This window comes from Astatotilapia calliptera, chromosome 22, assembly GCF_900246225.1.
Source record: "Astatotilapia calliptera chromosome 22, fAstCal1.2, whole genome shotgun sequence".
Lineage (NCBI taxonomy): Eukaryota > Metazoa > Chordata > Actinopteri > Cichliformes > Cichlidae > Astatotilapia > Astatotilapia calliptera.
In genome coordinates, this window is record NC_039322.1 from 11,052,267 (window position 1) to 11,071,408 (window position 19,142).

Below are 19,142 nucleotides of genomic sequence, written 5' to 3' on the forward strand. Positions count from 1 at the left end.
TTAGTCAGTCACTAAACGCAGCAGAATATTTGAAGTTGTGAGGGATGTTCAGTTTGAACTTTCTCTGTGTGTTTTTTTTCTCGCTGTTCTGGCTCATTGAACTCAAAACATTCAGAGTTCAGTGTAGTAGTTTAAATCTGAATGAAGCCCATCTTTCTGGTAAACTTGAAGCAGTGTTTACGCTGTGATCTATAAATAAGTCTTGTGGGCCTATTGTGCTCATTCATGCGAGGATTTTGTAAAGACTTTAGGTGTCCCACTCCTGTTTTTCTGTTCCGCAAAGATGCTCCCAAGTGCTGCTGTGAGCCTCAGATGGACCGTTTGGTAAAGTTGGCATCTGGACAGACTTTACAGCATTATTTTTATTGTGTGACCTGCATAATTAGAACAAAAAGCAGAATGAAATGGCTCTTAAACAGATAAGCATAAAATCTAAGGAGTTATTGGGGTTTCTTTTTTATTAGCCTTTTATGCCTTTCCTTATTTTTCTGCCATGTGAGCATACACACTTGCCAGCCACTTTAGTTGCTTAGTTGCATATATCATATATCTATAAGCAGCCAATCACAAGCCAGCAACTCGGTACATTTATGCATGCAGACATGGTCACGATGACCCTGAATGTGGCCTGGTTGTTGGTGCCAGACAGCCTGGACTGAGCGTTTAGGAAAATTCTGTGATTTTCACACACAACCATCTCTGACACAAAAAAGGTGCCTTTCTTATCAGCTGAGAACAGGAAGGTGAGGGTTTAATTACGCAGACTCACCAAAGTTAAACAACAGAAGATTGTAGAACAGAAAGCTCTACAAATTGTCCCCTTGACTGCACCAAAAGAGTTGAGAGAAGTATCTGTTTTGTAAAGTGGAACAGAGAAATTGCTAATATGAGCACAGTCTATCTAGCAGCTGTGAGTGAATGTTAGCGCAGTCCTCATCCTCACAAGCAGTGCAACTTTGTTTACTAGCTGGTTCTGTCACAGGCACAAATTCACACATTATCAACCGCCACTGGATGAATATGTTCTTGTCCAGCTGAGTGTGGCTGCTTACTTTTTCCAATTTGTTCAGCTGCCAAAAAAGAAATATGTGCTTTTTCTAAAGTTGCTTTCCTGAGCTTGTATTCTTCAACGTTTCACGGTTCAAGGTCTTTAAGCTCCAGGTGCTTTGTGATGAAAAGCAGCTTTAGCTTAGCTGGATTCATGACTTCAGGTGACAGGTGACACATTTTTGTTTTCTGTTGCTGTTCTCAGTTAAACCAAAGTTGAGATGACTTTGATTAGTTTAGTTGATTTGGGCTTAGCCCCACTTGTAGTAAAGTAAAGTAGTAAAAATGCATCTGTTGTCACTAGCTAGGTAGGCTAACGGCTGGAATGTGTATCAGGTGCGTCCTGAGGAAAGGGATCAAAGTGAGTGATGGACAACAGATTTATGTGATTTATGTGATATGTCACAGTCATATGAGGTTTTATTGGCCCAAATGTTGAATGAGCGTCTTTATTTTATGGCATAGTCGGTCACATGTGGTTACAGACGTTTTTAATGATATGCCTAACATTTTTTTTAGTTTATCATCAGGTCATACCTGTTTCAGGTGTATTTTAATGAATTTAAAGGCATTTTACTTCATAATGTAAAATGGTTTTTTTGGTTCCTTTCTATTGTTTGCTATATTGAAATAAAAGAAGTGCAGAATGACATCTGGCCTGCGTGCATCAAAGCTTTTTTCTACTGTTTGTACTCTAGCTCGAGTTGACCTGCTGTCTTACTTTTATCAGTGCCATCACAGTTATTTTTTCTCTAATAATTAGTCAGTGAAATGAGATCAGGTGGATTTCCGTTCTGCCCTGGAAGAGGTCAAAGCAAGCAGACAGTCAGCGTCTTCTTCAGCCTGAGGCTGCAACTCACTGCATTAGTCAGCAAATCTGGCGGTTTGTGTTTGGATAGCGGCCTGGATTGTTTCTGTGCTGAGGGAAAAAACACATGCAAGCTGAGCGGCCACTTTGCGAATAGCAAAGTGGCCGAATGAGTTGCTGGTGTTTCTTGAATACTGAGTGTTCAATTTGGCGTGGACAGGAAAATGAAGAGGTTCAAATGTGATAGCAGCCCTCAGGACATCATTCAGAAAGTAACATGATCAAATATTCAGGAACACAGTCAGCAAGTTCAGTGATCATTCAAAAGCAAATGAGATTGCTGGCATCCTGCAGGTTGACCTCACTGATGCCTCATTTTCAGCCCTCATCGCCCTTTGGCGAAGTTTGTAGCTTAAAGCAGTAGCCGGTTCACTCCATCTCAAACCGTAATCTAGATCCTTATTTATTTTACACTTGTGTACCCTGAACTCTGTTGTAGCTACACCCATTAGGCTTAGCTTAGCAAAAAGCCTGGAAAGCAAAGAGCATAATTCTGCATTGCTATGCTGCACCACTGTTTAACATGTTTGATCCATACAAATCGAAAAGTGTAACGGGGTCATGTGGGGATTTGTGCGTGGCTACTTTTTAGTAGCAGTTTAGTGCCACAGCTGGAGAATGAAACCTATGAAACATGTTAATTAGCTAGCTTTTGAGGTGCTAGTAGGTTGATTTTTTTTTTATTTATTTATTTATTTATTTTATCTTTGGCAGAATGAGGATAAGCTAAGCTAACTGTGTGTTGGCTGTTTTATTCTCTGCTCTTTGTTTTTTGCGGCATACCGACTCATTTCTGCCTTTTGGGGTTAATTAAGTCTTTGGTTAAACTTGCTTAAGAATTTTGATTTAACATAAAGTAAAGAAGGCTGCTGGTTGTTTAAAAAAGGTAAAACCAACTTGTTTACGTTGTCTGTTTGAAGCACTGTAAAACATGTGTGGGAACATCTTTGCCTTGTTTGATGCTAAACCCTTAGTCACTGTGTAGTTTCACTTGGATTTGATCTAATGGTCTCATCCTGTGAAGGAACTAAAACCATTTACATGTGAGTAAATAGATAACATATAAATCTGGGATGATTTACTAATCATTAACTCATTAGTCAATAAATTTCAGTTTTGAAATGGTTATTTATTAAGGCAAAGGCTGATTAGGTTCCAGTGCTTGCACCTGGGCATTTTCACTGCAATGTATCCTTAAGCCACTTAACACTGATCTATGAATTATTCAAGCATAAAAAAGGCAGATGGACGAGTGTTGTGTTTACACTAAGACAGTTTAGCAAAAACACTGAAATGCAGTTGGGCTGCATTTCAGTGTCTTGAACCCTTAATAAAGTCCCCTGTCTGCAGCCGTGACTCTGTCTCACTTCATGCCGATAATAAGTGCTTGTTAACCATTGGTAGATGTGGACACTTGAAGGCTTTCTTATAGCTGTGTATTGATCGGCACCTGAACTCATGCACTAGTTTGTTAGTCGAGTCAGGAGCATATGGGTTTTAATTTTTTTAATTAGTTTTTGTTCTGTGTGTGTTTTTCTGTAGCCTCTGATGCCAAGGAGCAGCAGTTTTGGATCAGCCAGCTCCAAGCATGTGCCAGACGTCACTCTGACAGCAGTGCCAAGGTAAAACACACACACACACACACACACAGACACAGAAACATGTTATAAACATGACCCTGGTCTAAGCTCTTGGTGTCTGTTGCTGAGGAAGATAAGTCAGCAGAGAACCTTGACATTTCCCTCGAGATTAATGTTCTGTTGTGTGTCTGTTTATAAAGGCCTGAAATAGAATACTGTTGCAAACTCATACTGGGTTCAGTACAAAGTTTTTTTTGTTGTTTTTGTTTATTTGTTTTTGACAGGAGTAGGATTTTCCTCAGGTGGAAAACTCTGTGCAGCGTACCTAAAGGAATTCCTGCCCTCTTTCTTTTTATTCTGCTTTTAAGCGGCTGGCTTTGAGTAAATGGAAAAGTGACAGATTTCTTCCTGTCATTTTAAGTTTCAATTGGTCTCTTAATTAACGACCCATCACAAGATACAGTCTAGATCATAATACTCCTGATCTTATTTAGTCGTGAACTGGATTAATTTGTCCCAGATTTGGCTGTTTGCGAGCTTCCTTAACTTCTCAGTTGATTTTAATTGACAACAAAATCTTTCTTTCAGCACTTCGCGCGCTACAATAACCTGTGACTTGCTATGGATTGTGAGCCAGATGAGCTACTACTGTTTTTATTATTTCTTCCTGTCATTGATTCGTAGTCATAGTGCACTAAAATATCATTTTTTCCGCTTCTTTAAAAACAAAAAACAAGTGACTTCAAAGAGTTATTGGGTTATAGCTTCCCAAAGCGTTTGTGTTATAGCAGGATAAACAACAATGAACTCCGGCTGCATCCTGAATTTCAAAGTGAGTGTAGTACATTGGCTCTTGTACTTATTTGACAATGATCTTGGATGGTGATGAAACAAACTGAAATGGATGACATGAAAGTAATAGTGCTGAATAGTTTTAACCTCGACACACTGCGCGTGGCATCTTCTTTCGGGTGATTTACAGAGGTTTGTTACATTTTCCGATTCTTCTCTGCACTCGCCCTATGAATGCTCATCACAGTGAGCATATCTGCAGTCGGAAGACTTTATTAAATGGCATCCAGATAAATGCCACATCTCTGCCGACAACAAGTACTGTTACGTTTCCAGATGAACTATGTGCCTCTGACTTTGTGAGCGACTCATTCTAAAAGGAAACAAATAATATGAAAAAGAAAGTGAACGAGACATACAGAAATGTGTTAATGTACGCAAGAAATAAAATGAAAACGGCAACAAAAGTGAGGCTGACACCCTTTGCCCAACTCATCTCATCTGTCTTGTGAAGCTTTGCCTGCTGATTAATCTGACAATATTTTTAGTCCTTCCTTTGATTTAGTGATTTAGGGAAATATCGTGTAGTAGAGCGCTCCTGCTGCTTTAATAAAGGATGCATGTGCAGCTAAGAGTCCCTGGCGTCACTGTCCTCTTCTTATCTCTGTATGCTCACTCCAGATGGATTACTGAGTTGGGTGCATTATAACTACCTTCATCAAAAACTGTATTTTTTTTCCAAATATGGATTTCATGGAATAATGTTTGGGCCATTGCTTCTTTGGGGGTTTAGTGTGGTCGTCAAGGGATTAGTTCTATGTGTGTCGGTGTGTGTGTGCTGCCTGTATCTCTGTGGGGTGTATCCCCATTCGTCTGATCCAGTGGAGAATGAGGCTTGTTATAGAGCTCCTTGTGGAGCTCCACAGCCGGTGGTGACAGTGTGAAAATCAGCAGTGCATGAACAAGAGAAAAAATCCAAACTGTGTTATTTCTGCAAACTTTTGGTATTAAAGTTAGGTTTTTGCGTCAGATTGCAGTTACTCAGAATGTACTTCATCGTTTGTTTTTTGAGTAAAGTTTAGAGCTGATGCTATTAGCCACTTCATTATATGAACATCTGTACAAACTGTTAGTTTGGAGAAGCTTGTTTGAGGCTATCGCTATCTGGTACTGCAACGCTGGAATATGTAGAGTTCACAGCGTTTATCTTTTGAGTTATCTCTTTTGTGCCTCGTAAAATTGCAGCAGTAAGGTAACAACTTTTGCTCTGAGGGTGAGGTTTCTGATTTCTGGTTTGTTTTGGACTTTTTCCAAGTTTTACTCTTTGTTTTCCAAACAATTTGGGATCTTCCATGAAAGCTAAGGTCAAATGCAGTAATCTGCTAGATACCAAAGTATTCTGAGGTACTATCTTTGCGAATGATATCAACCCACCAGTGATACACATTGCCAAGGGGTTGCTAAGTGGACTTCTGGGCTAATTTATATTCTTGAACATAGATAAAGCCTACAGGATAAAAAGAGAAACAAACTTTTAGATTTAGATTTTAATCACCATAATATTTTACTTGTAATGCAAAGATTTTTGAGTGTAGTGATTTTCCTGGCATCTTTTTCACTTTAGCTTCATGAATAGAAAAGAAATACTTGTGTATGTATTCACTATGTTTGCATACTAAATCTGCAGAACTTTAAAGATGACTTTAAGATGAAATCTGTATTTTTATACATTTTTTTTCTACTGTTCTTCGCTCTTTGGAAGCAGCTGCTTTTTTCAAATAGGTTTTCTTCTTTTTTACTTAGTTTATGCTTTTTGTTTCAGGTGAGGAAGCTAAAGGGCTCAGATGAACACTTGAGTGTGGAAAGAGCAGGAGGAGGCCAGGAGCTGCTGGTGAGTAAATGACAGACAAATATTACACACACACACACACACACACACACACACACACACACACACACACACACACACACACACACACACACACACACACACACACACACACACACAGGTTCACCTTCAAATGTTAAACCATGAGAGCGAAAACTTCTGTTGTTCCTTGAGCGTAGATATCAGTCCGCTGCATATAGCTCCTTACAAAATCCAGATTTTGTGCGTCTTTTTCAACAATTAAATAGTTTACAGCCTCATTATGTTGCCTGTTTGCCAACTTGCTTATTCAACATGTAGCTCTTCAACACATCAAACCGTTGCACAGCTGGAGCGGGGGGGATTCCAATTACTCTGCTCGGCCATAATGAGAAAAGCAATCAAAAGATGGGAGAAAATTGGATAAGTAAGGAAAAAATGGAAAGGCAATGCGCTCTATCAGTCTTTTCCCTTCTGGCCTGTGGAGCTGAGTAGCAGTTTTGTTCCCGTTCGGTGACTGCGGGGCATTTCCACGGCAGCAGCTGTTATTACTGTACGCAGTGCTGTGGTCTAATCCGTCCCTGAGCCTCGCTGTCTGCCTCACAGATCGTTATCGCAGCCACTCCGTTGATGAGGCAGCTGGCGGTGGAGGCGCAGCCACATCTCCGATAACTCACCTCTGTGACACAAAAAGTGTGTCGGGAAAGATTTATTACAAACAGAGGCGAATGATTTCGTTTCCTTGTGAGTTTTTATGGAAAAAGATGTTGATCCATTAAAGGTGCAGTCAAAAATGGCTTTTATTTTGAAGTAGAGCAAGAATATGCTTGTGTGCCATGCTTCTAATCAGTAGGAGGTAAGTGCAGATATCCTTTGGGCTCGACAAAACCGTGTGAATTAATGACAGTTTGTACGGCATGTTTGTGATGATATGCCACTTTATTGCCCAACGTGGTGCTGTGCGTTATGCGCAGATATTTCTGCCTTGATCTTGTCTGTCTGAAAGGTTGTTCTAGATTTCTTCAGTTGCAACTTTGGAAACCTAAGCTGTGGCTTCATGTCCATTTTAGCCCTCAGTCAGAGACTGGACACAGAACCCCTGAAATCAGTCTGTAGGGGAAAATTGTGTAATTTTGGAGCAGTGGGGAAGTGGTTGCTGGAGGTTGCTGATAGTCTCTAGTTGATATTAGTAACAAAAAATATATGCTGCAGCACTGAAAACCACCTTGAGATTGCTTTGGTTGTTAGCAGATTGCCATCATTTCCTGTAGTTTGCCTGTAAGACACTGACTTGTCAGCAAAAATAGCAATCCGTCAATTAATATTATTCTGATACATCGTTAGGGCCCACCTCCCACCTCCCATCCCCCTTTTCCTTTCGTGTGTGTGTGTGTGTGTGTGTGTGTGTGTGTGTGTGTGTGTGTGTGCATTTGTAAAGCTATACCTGTAATCTCCATAATACCAAAACCCCTGAAAAGCCAGCAAAGTGCACCATGATGAGAGCCAGAAACCAATATTGAACTAAGGTGCGTACACAAGCATAGAAGGCAGCCAGCAGTGTGGTAATTGTGCTATGAGAACAACTCTATCCCCATCAAAAACACCCCAATCTTCACAGTTCAAACATATAACAAAAAGTGTTGATGAGGTGACAAGAACTTAAAAGTCCAGAAACCCCACAACCAATAGCAAAGACCAACAAGCTGAGAACACCAGCGTTCTGTGAGAGAACCATGCAGGAAAGTCTGAACACACGGTATAAGTCAACCAATACTGCAGAAGCCAAAAGGCAGAAAGCGATCCGAAGGCCAAGTGGGACAGCAGCTACCCCAACCCAGGGGCTGCCGCACAGCTCCAACAGTGCATGACGACCAATCCCACAAGGCGTCCACTCCAGGCTGACAGCTCCTGCACCCCTACCAGTCCTTGAAATGAGAGGCACCCACCACACCCTAAAGAGCCAGGCACAGGGACAAGGCAACGTGTCTGCAGGGAGGCCCCAGGGAATGCACCTCACAGGCCAACACAACGTGGGGAAGAGAAGGGAAGGGAGCCACAGAGCCAAGTCAGAAACCCAGTAGTACCCGGCAGCCCCCGCCCTCCTTCCGGTCCAACTGCTCCACATATCCAGTGCCACTCCCAGCCTGCCCGGAGCCAAGATAAAACGCAGCAGAAAGGCATTTACTTTTAACTACATGTAAATTTATTCTGAGGCTGTCACAGCCATCACCTCTCTGCCCCTCGATGTCAGCATTATAAACGCATACAAGCAGTTCAGTGTGAAGTACATTCGCTCAGCAGGAAAATACATGTAATCTTCAACCCTAGCTAACCTTTATTATTGTCTGTATTTCTTATTTTAATGATAAAAATATTATTTTGTTTCCTGTTTTGTTTGATTAAACTGTATTTACACCCAGAGCCATCCCCGATATCCTCCGAAACTCACTATTCGACCACTGAGACATGTAAACCTTTTGCCACTGTTAAAAGATTAAACCTTCTATTTCGGTATGGCTTTGTAGAAAACTTGATGGTTATTATTTACGGAGGCATGTGCATTCACATTGCTCTATATTCCAAGCTAATAACATTTTAAAATGTGATATTTAATCAGTTTTCCTTCCATCATGCTTTAGTCTTGCGCTGTAACTAATAATCATCAGTCTTATGTGTGTCATCACCACCATTCATCAACTGGACTGATCGCAACAGAGTTTACTGCTAGAAAGCGTGTCCTTCATTTCCTATAAACACATTTACACATCTTTATCAATAAATGGATATCTATCCCAGTCACAAACACGCCTATGAGCATGAGGCCGGTAAAGAGAGACTGCATTGTTAGACATGATGAGGTCTAAAGGTTAAAAAAATGAAGCATGCTAATGTTGTGCTACTTTGTTTGTGTGCTGTAAAAGGGAGTGATGAGGGGGCAGTAGAACTGAACCAAGTGATGTAACTAGGCTGTTTTTCCTTTGTGTGTGTGGGTTGTTTTTTTTTTTTTTGGCCTGCAGAATTACTCAAAGATTTATGGACAGATCTCAACGGAAATTTAAACTTTGAACTTACAAAATTTTGTGGCGGGGCGCTTAACCATTTCATTTTGTGCCATATATAATACATAAAGATCATTTAAAAGTGAGGTTTTGCTGTTAAAATGTGTTTCCTGTTTTAACCTGCTTTGTTGATAATCTAGTGAAAGTGCAGAATAAATACATCATCTTTCTCTGTGCAGCCACGTTGTTTGCGTCACATACAGCTTCCAGTCTAAGAAAGCCCCATGTTCAACAAAGCACTAACTCTTAAATGAATGAATAGACACTTATATCTCTTCGCCTGAGGATCTTCCCATCATTTCCCACAGGACAAGTTGACCTTGTTTATTGCAGTGCGGCCAAAATATCAGAGGTCGCATCTGTTGGAGTCAGCAAACAGGGTTCCCCTTTCCAGCCACAGCTGAGTCCTGCAGGTAGCCGGCTCCAGCATTCTGTTGTGATAGTCTAAATTCACGTGACATGGCTTCAGAGTTTCTCTGTAAAAGCCTTTGAAGTTATCAAGCTGATTAGCAGTCTGATAAATTGGCCAGTGACCTTATTATTTCTTTTGTTGTGAAGCTGGAAAGGTGCAAACACCCCTCCTGAGGGCACAAGAAGGCAACATATGCCCTGTGAGTTAGACTGATACAGCTGTTTCTGCTCGATTAAGCCTTTGAATAGACTTTGATCAATTCACACTTGAAAGTTTTTCGTAGTGGACACCCACCTCGTCAAAGTAATGGGCCATATCTGTTAACAAGTCAGTCAGAAGTTTCTTCACTCCTACATACTCTCTGGTGTATAGTAAGTTATATTGTTGCAAATGAAAGCATTTAAGAACCACAGCAGTTAAAGAGCGTTGTTTTCCAGTGTGTAAAGGGCACCAACTCTCTGTTAGCTCAATGACTGCAATTTCATTTTAATTCAGTTTCACTTATATAAGGCCAAATTACAGCAGCCTTCACCTCATAGTGCTTTATTGTTGGGTAAAAACCCTAAAAAGGTGGAGAGAAAACTGTATGAGCAAGTATTTAACCACAGAGAGAACTAAAAACTCTAGTATTACCATCAGCACCAAATCTGTGTGCTGGGAGCTTCATGGCTTCGGTTTTGGTGGCCTAACAGCTGCAGGTGTAATGTGTCTGTGGCCCAGAACTTTTTTTCCATTTTAGTGTCTCAGTATTGAGCTATTTTCAGACACTCTAACCAAGTTTATTGCTGAATAGCAAGTTGTTTGTAATAAGTGTCTTTCCCTGTGGTGCTGACTTTCCTGTCTACTCCTGATGCCTCGCAGAGGGCCAGGTTTGCCCACGCAAGTGTTGTTGTAAAGATAGGACTTCTGTACCGCAGGGTTAGACTAACAGGAAGTGTACCGAGGCCACCTTCTTTGAACGAGCCCTGTCCCCCAGTAAGACCTGTAAGACCTCTGCTTTTCTCTTTAAGTGAAGTTAGTAAAGTATAATCACATTAACTTTGCAATTGCCGAGTTATTTATTTATTTAACTTAACGATTTCAGCAGTTAATTTTAGATAGAAGTGAAATGGTAAGAGAGGAATGCACTTAACTAAAAGAGCTCTAATTATGTAAATACACGTCTGTCCTCCTTCCTTCCAGCTCTGGCCCTCCTTTTTCTTTACAGCTTTCTTATTTTTTCTGTTGCAGTTTATTAAAGTGCTTTGGGGCTCTGTGCCAGTTTTTGGAGTACAAAACCTCAGCGTGTCTATCTGTTCACACTCCCGAAACACTGTCTTTTCCTCATACTCATAGCTCGTGGCTTAGCCGCGCACAATACAACAATGTACTCTCCCGTAAGCTGATTATCTTCTGTTAGAACTGCTTCACAAGTACCGACCTTCAGTACCTCCCTCTGCTTAGACTTTGGTGATGCATCTAATCAGAAGGAAAATATTCTTAACTTGTGAGCAGTTTTATTATCTGAAAAGAAGAGGGAGTGACCCCTGATTATTTGTGTGGTATGTAACAACGGCAGGTTCGTGATGGGTTTGATCCTCTCGGTTACTGCAGAGTGAGCAGCATCTCTGACCAAAAACGGGAAGGCCATTTGTTTCCCTCTCATTGTGTGGTGCTCTGGGGTGGAAGTTGTTTATTTGATCCATTTTATTTTCACCGCTGCTGTGACCAGACCTCTGTGGTCTTCTGGGGGATAAATCTGCGCTGGCTCTCTGCTGCAGTATACTAATGGAGAGCAGGGGCAGGAGAGAGAGATACTGGTCTGACATCGCTGCCTGTGTGAGCATGGAGGTCAGCGAAGTGAGGAGACAAGAGTCACAGAGGGGGAAGCAAAGGAGGCATCAAAATGAAAGATGTGATGTGACTTAAGCTTTGCCGCAGAGGGAAACAAAACAACAAAAAGGCTGATTCTATCTTTTGATAAAACTCAGCTGAGGCACCCACCGCCTATCAATTCACATGCTTGTATGAGAAAAAATGTTTTTAGGTAACAGTTTTACTGGGGAACAACAAGATGCATGACACATCACACTGTGTCAACATTTATTTAACACAAACTAATCCAAAATGCAATGACTCCATGATTCAGTTGTTGGCAGAGCCACCTTTAAGCTGTTTTGGATTTTATCAGTATCTCACATTGTTATGGACGAAAGTTCGTTGAGGTTTGCAGGCATCCGTCTATGCACAGCTCTCTTTAGGTCCCACCGCAGTTGATTGGATTAAGCACTTGACTTTGATTGATGTCCAAACCGCCATCATTTAATCTGGAAGTTTTCTGGCTTCCTCTTTGGACACATTTGTTTCATTTTCTTCAGTTGGACTCTCTCCTGCAGGGTTTTCCCTTGCAATTGATTTATTAACGTACACATGGTGGTTAGAACAGAACGGGAGGCTGGCACATATCCCATAAATCCAATGGTAAATTAGTGTTTTCACATATTGGTAAATAGGGGCTATGACCACTTTCAGGCCAGATTTACCTGCCAGACTGATGGCCTCATATTTGACTGTAAAATACTTTGGTATGTTTCCAAGTTTTCTCTTTGACCGCAAGGTGTTCAGGTCCTGTGGCTGCAAAACAGGCCCCAACCACTGCCTGACAGTTGGTATGCTGTGCTTGTTTTTTGCTGTGCAAATGTGAGCAAATATCTCCACTTTGGTCTCATCTGTCTTAAGGAGAGTCTTGGCTTTTTTGGCTTTGCTGTCATGCTCATTTTAGAGAGAAAACGGTTGCTGTTTTTCCAAATAGTTCTGCCATGAACGTTTAACATACTGCGGCCTGTAGAGTCTCATCAGTTAGTTAAGTGCAGTTGATTAGCAGCGCCCGGCTGCTACTTACTCTCTTAGTTCCTAAGAAAGCAGTAAGGGTGTACTTCACACACTGCTCCTGCTACTATATTTTACAAATAAATAATATGCTTTAATACGTCATGTGTTATTGTTCATATAAGCTTGTATTTACCCAACTTCAAGACCAGTTTAGGACCAGTTCATTTTTCTTCCATTATGTCCTGATATGTAATATCTTAAATTGAAAGAGGTTGTACTTTTTTTGCCACATGACTGTAGCACAAATCATTGTACGATTGTGTGTCACTGGATGAAAGTGGCGTGTAGTGCTCAGTAAGATTAGTACGGTTTAAGTAACAGTTCATTTACCAGGACTTACCCAGTGAGTTTAAAGGTTTTAAGGCGTTGGTTGTGATGAGTTGGAAGTGACGGATCCGTGTCACTAGGTGACATCATAATAAAACGCACAACATTAACACTAGCATGAAGCTCATGAACATAAAACTACTCTCCATTTATGTGTAATAGTGAATACATCTTACTAAACCCTTATTTATTTATTTTTTAATCATTATGTATAGATTTTTTATTTTCCTTTACTTTTTCCTTTACATCATCATGTTCCTGTCATCTTTAAATCCCATCTTCCAGGGCTCCTCTTCCTCTGGTCGGACCCGTAGTTTCTCCCTCCTTCCCCACCTAACACCAACTTCATCCCCGGGATCTCCGAGGCACCTGGGTCACCCCGCCACACCCAGCAACATCGTCACGATCACTCACCACAAATCTCCAGCTGCAGCTCGACGAGCCAAGAGTCAATACCCAGGCCGGCTGCTGGAGGTCAAAGAGGTGGGTGGAGAAGTCGTAGCAGTAACAACACGCCTTTTGACTTATGAGTGGGCATATGTTTTCACCTTTTAGATTTATTGAATGCAGTTTCCTTCTTCAGTACACTTTCTTTCTGAATTTTTCCCTTAAAAGAAACTGGCTTTAATTATATGTTACAAGAACTAAGTTAAAGAATAGTTTTATTTTTCCAGAAAATGTTATTTATTAATTGATAAATTACATAAAGAAACAAGAACCCAACAAGAGCTTAACCTATCATGGCGTGTATGTGTCAGTTTCTGTCTGACACAAGTGAATCGCGGGAAGGAAACCTCCTCTTCCTCCTCTTCCACTGTAATCTCGGCAGTTCTTTTCTCTGTTTTTACTGGAGACGGTCACTCCTTAACATCTCTTTTTCATTATAAAGATTATTCAGCTGTGTCTGTCCACTGCTTGAGGGTATCCAGCACAGTTTTGTACTAATTTTCGGTAATGGCTTTTTTATTAATGCCAGCAGTGAGCAGTGTTTTCCAAAGACAGGATTTGGTATTTGGTATTCCACCTAAGGAAATACTTTCTATAGTCTGACTCATAAGAGGCTGTTTTCAAAGGCTTTTACAGATTGGTTATCTAGTAATTATATTTAATTTTAGTATTTTTGTGTCCATTAGCAGAAATGTTTTACTTTGAAAAACTAAAGCCCCTCTGCGGTGTAACGCTCTGTTGAAGTAGCAGAAGTCTGTCATTTGGATGTGGGTCACTTTAACATTAATGCTCGTCACAGCTTCATTCAAGCTTAACAACAACAGAGCGCCATGGCGCACACGAGACGGGACAGTACAGCAAGTGATGTATAATGCATCACATCGCAGTAGACAAACACGAGTGTTCAGAGATTTCTTTTTTCCTTCATTTTATTGCTGTTAAGGGGATTTTTTTTATTTTATTTTTTTTTTTAGAAAAACTGATAATTTCTTAGCTTTTTTGTGAGCTGAGTAAATCAGACAACAGGGAATCTTGTGAGTGTCTGACATTTTACTGATTTTCAAGCACATAGATTTAGCAATTTAATATTTAGAAATTGTGTAATTGCAAATAAATCAAATCAAATCACTTTTATTGTCACATCACATGTGCAGGTACACTGGTAGAGTACATGCGAGTGAAATTCTTGTGTGCGAGCTTCACAAGCAACAGAGGTGTGCAAAAAAAAAAATACAATAACATAAAACAAGCAAAATATAAGAATGGCTAAATCTGAGAGTAATAAATATATGTACAATATATATTACAGTAAAGGCAGAAATATCAAACATTTATTTCTTACAGCTTCTTCCATGTAAATAGTTATAGATTTAATTTCTTTTACCCACAGTATCTTGCATAACTGTGCAGCTGATTGAAATTATGCTTCGTGAATAGTTGAGCATATATACTGCAGGGATTTGTGTTCTCCTGCAGTAGAGACTGAGAGAAGTAGATGGGTAGCATTCCTCTGGTTAGAAACAACAGCATGGACACAGATACAAAGCACTGTATATAAAGGCTATAAGGCTATAGTTACGTTGAAGCTAACAGATAATTCAGCCGCTTGTTTTGTTTTCTCATCAATTGTTATTGCGACTTTTATAAGAAGGAGCCAGAGTGTTCATTGTGAGCTGGACATTGAAAAGAGCACGCTGTCTACTTTGACGTATGAAAAGCTGATGCGATTTATATCAAAGTGAAGAAATACGTGTTTAAAAGTGGCGTAAAGACATGCAGCAGGGTGGATGATGAGGAAATTATGGTTCAGCGGTGGTAACGTATTAGCAGTGCGTGGGCAGGTTTGGACTCCCCGTCTACCTGCAGTGAGTGTGTGCTGTCAGATGAGGGTATTGTAAAAATATGTGGTATTACTGATCTGTGGGCTACTCTTTCTTGGTGCTGATGCTTGGTTGCTGGTCTAGCAGCCAGTTGCAGAGAAGAGTGAAGTAATAATATTTGACTGATGCACAGAATCATCCATGTTGAGCATCAAGGTGTTGGGATTTGAGAATTGCACAGGAATCCTTTCCAGTGGTCAAAAACCCCTCATCACAGGCAAATACCTCCCCAAATGGGCATTTAAATTAAGCATGTTTTATATAATATCATTTTATATTTGTCACCCTTTATACTGTGAAGCCTCAAATATAATTTACAATATAATTGTCCCACAAATAATCATTTTTCCGGCATGCATACAACATATGAACTAGGGTCCTGGCTTCCTCCTCGCATTTCCAACAGGTGCCATCGTCAGCAAGCTTCAACCTGACTAGCTTACTGGGAGTCCAGTAATTTCTGTGAAGCAACTTGTATTGGATAAGCTGAGATTGGGCTTCACATGAGCAAACATACCACGATGAAACCAGCTTCTTCCAACTATCCCCTAAAATCTGAATTCCCCCCCTGAGCCTGGAATTCTGATTAACTGGAAAGTTTTCCAGTTTTTAATTAATACAGACTAGTTGTTGGTTGTCTTTTCTCCTTATTTCACCCAAACTTCACCGAAAGTCCATTGCAAGGCCTGGGTTTGAGTCCAATTCAGGCCATTTCCTATGTGTTATCCCCCCCTCTCTTGACTTTTTTCTCATCTACTTTCCTATCCTGTCAAAATAAAGGCAAAAAAATAAATCTTTTTTTTTTTTTTTTTAAAGCTGTGCTATATTTTCTGTGACCTTTGTCTTCAGAGATTGTAAAAGTCTCAGGTGAGACACTGGTGCAGTGAGTTCAGCAGATATTTCTGGCATCTTGGCAGGCCTGACACTGACTGCAGTGTGCTCACACTTTACTGTAAGTTCAGCATGGTTGGCATTTTTTATTGCATATATATCAATACTGATTAACGTGGCTGGTGACAGAAGCAGTTTGTGCAATCATCAATTTGCAAAAAAAAAAAAAAAAGCTAGAGAAAAGACTAAACTGTAAACCGTTGATATTCCACGCAGTGTTGCCCGGTTCATCCCTGAAAGTGTGTACTGTACTAATGCTACGTTTAAACAGTTTTATGATTTCTGTGAGTTAAAACTTGGAAGCACAGCGTAAGTTAATTAAAAAAAATCTCCTCACTTGACATTTCCGGTAACTTTTGCTGTAGTTTGAAGTTCAAATCCTCATTAATTCTCCCCGCCTCATTCACCAGTCCTGTCAGTTCTAGTTACCACTTTGTCCCCATGTGCTACATCTCTGTACTCTCAGAACGGTCGTTCACTCTTTACCGCTTATCTTTCCAGAGAAGATTTTTTTTTCCCCTCCTTTTCTCCCATCACTTCTTAATAGGCTTGTCTGCAGCTGATTTAAATTGATTAATTGCACAACATTAGGCTTGAAGTGAAGTTGGTAAAGCAAAACTAATAGACACAATGAAGACATGATTGTATGCTTGGCTGGTGAACTATACAGCCTTTTGCTGCTGCAGTTTTGCTTTCACCCCTTTTTTTGTTTAGAGACAAAATGTTCTTTTCGGATTATTGCCAAGCAGCTGTGCATCTGGTCGCTAAATTATGGAGAGATGATGACAGGAGGAAATATGGACAAAGAGAGACAAGAGGCTTTCTAAAATACTTCTGCCCATATAAACTGTTGGTACTGAGAATGGAAACAGAGGCTGACAGGTATGAAGTCATGCCGGCCATGTCAGAAAATGTTTGTTTATCTTTATAAGAGACTTTGTGATATGTTTTTGTCTTTTAATTATGCAAACCTAAATTAAGACCTCAAAAATTATTGAATATTTTAATTTTCACTCTTTTTTTTGTTGCGTGTTTCATTCCCTAATTGTGGTGCAAGCAATTGTATGTGAAAGTGTGTAGAGACAAACCGACTGAGCATTACATGAGTGCAGTTCCCATTAAGTAGTCTGTGTAATCAGCCATGCAATGCATTTGGTTTGCACCATAGAGCACCATAGAGCTAATCCAGGGGAGCATATGCAAGTCGGGGAATCTGATATGGCACAGCGCCTTTGGAAATTTGTTAAAACAAACCATAAATGGGTTTTTTCAGCCTGAAAATTGGGGCAAATTATGTCTGTCCATCCATTTTTCAATCGACTTTGTGGGCGCACTGGAGTCTGTCTCAGCTGTAGTACTGTGACAACCTGGCCAGGCCACCAGTCTGTTGATTGGCTTTTGGCATTGTTTCTCACCTCACATCTTTTCAGAAATACAAATTTCCTTTCTCCATGAACTGGAATCTGCTGATATCCAGCATATTTATTCATTAACAACACACGCGCAGTGTCGCAAAACTGTCAGCGACATGCTAGCATAGTGTGGAAGCCCTTCATGAATCAATTTGCAAGTAAAACGCAGCAGAACTGCCACAGAAGCGTGCACAACAATAAACCTCGGAACCAGCTACAAGCTTGCAGCCTCGGTATGAGCAAAGGATCAAATCAGGTACAGGAAAATTATGGAGATGAGTGAAAAAGTGAAAAGGATGGATGACCTGTTATCTGGAGAAGTTCTAAGCCTACTGGGAATTGATGCATTGGAAGTATCTGATATGTTTTTGTTGTATGACGTATGTTGTTCATTCAGTTCATTTTCAGTTCATTTTTTGCACGTCTTTACAGAAGCAGAGCACTTATTTTGTTTTATTTTGATGTCAGAAGATCCTTCAAGTTACTGCATTTGGGGAAAATTGTGAAGTTTGTTTTATTGTGAAAAGACAATTTTGCTTTAAAGTACATTTTTATTTGTGTATGCTGTCAGTAATTGGTCAAGAAAATTAAAATCTGCAAAAATGTGAAAGATCTGAAAAGCGGGGACCTTCAGATGTTTGCTATTTTTAACTTTAAATCATTATTTCAGCCATGAGTCGGGCTGACTGTGTTGCTCAGCTGAAGGTTACAGGGATAAGAAGACAATCTTTGACCTGTGGATTTCTGAGCTTTGTACCAGAATGACAAAGACAGTTCATTTACTGTCTTCTTTGAGCTGGGACAAAGGAGCTTTATGTGACGCCTACCAAAGAGGAGATGTTTTGTTTTGTTTTTTTGCCTAATAACTTGTCGTGTAATTGACATTTCACTGGAGCATCTGTTAACCTTGAGTCACTGTGCCGCCCAACACTAAACGGTGTATTAAAGCCTGCCGTTTAACTCAACAGTTTCTCCTGCATGCGAGTCTGAAGGCACTCTTTGGAGGAGCATCAATGTTTCATGTGGAGATCTTTCTTTTAAGCCTTACTTGCTCGCTGAAGACCTGGCTGACTTCGACTTGTTAAATTCCCCATTCAAGATGCGCCACGCTGTGCGTCTGTCTCCCCATGCTAAGAATATCACGCCTAAAGGATTCACTCTGTGACAGAAAAAGAAGCTAGTGATCAGTATGAGTGCAGGATCATTTCTCACCTCTCAGGAGCAGAGTGTCTCTCCTCAGAATGAACCAGGGACAGTTTGAGTAAATAACAAGCAGATGGTGTGATCATTAAGCAAAACAAACATTCCTCTGGTGCCCGCCTTTCCTCCACAGACAGAAAACAAGGCCCTCTGTGATGCATGATTCATCCTCTGTAAGGCTTCACATTCTTTTGGTCCGGAAGAATTAGGTTGCTTCTTTCTGTGACCTGATTCATATCTACCATTATTTAGCTCCTCTCCATCTCTCTTCATGTCTTCTCTTCCACTTCTCCTCCTGCCTTCCCTTCTTCCTCTTGTCATTTGTTGTTTTCCAGCCTTTATTCGTAACAGGCCAGTACACTGGAGCTGATAGTACAGGAGTCTGCTTGTGCTGTGATTTATACACAACTACACACTGTAGAGGCCAGAAAGCTGCTGCATGCTGATTACATAGTGGATTTATGATCAAACAGCAGCATCTGGGATGTT

The 19,142-nt window shown here is 40.5% G+C and overlaps 1 protein-coding gene across 1 annotated transcript in view; it reads left to right on the plus strand.

Moving 5' to 3' along the window:
• Positions 1–19,142, plus strand: part of osbpl10a (oxysterol binding protein-like 10a) — a 100,273-nt gene that overhangs the window by 33,509 nt on the left and 47,622 nt on the right. The window contains exons 3-5 of the mRNA XM_026155847.1: positions 3,458–3,537; positions 6,110–6,178; positions 13,109–13,306. Of these exons, the coding sequence (XP_026011632.1) occupies positions 3,458–3,537; positions 6,110–6,178; positions 13,109–13,306 (347 nt within the window). The remainder of the gene's footprint in view (positions 1–3,457; positions 3,538–6,109; positions 6,179–13,108; positions 13,307–19,142) is intronic.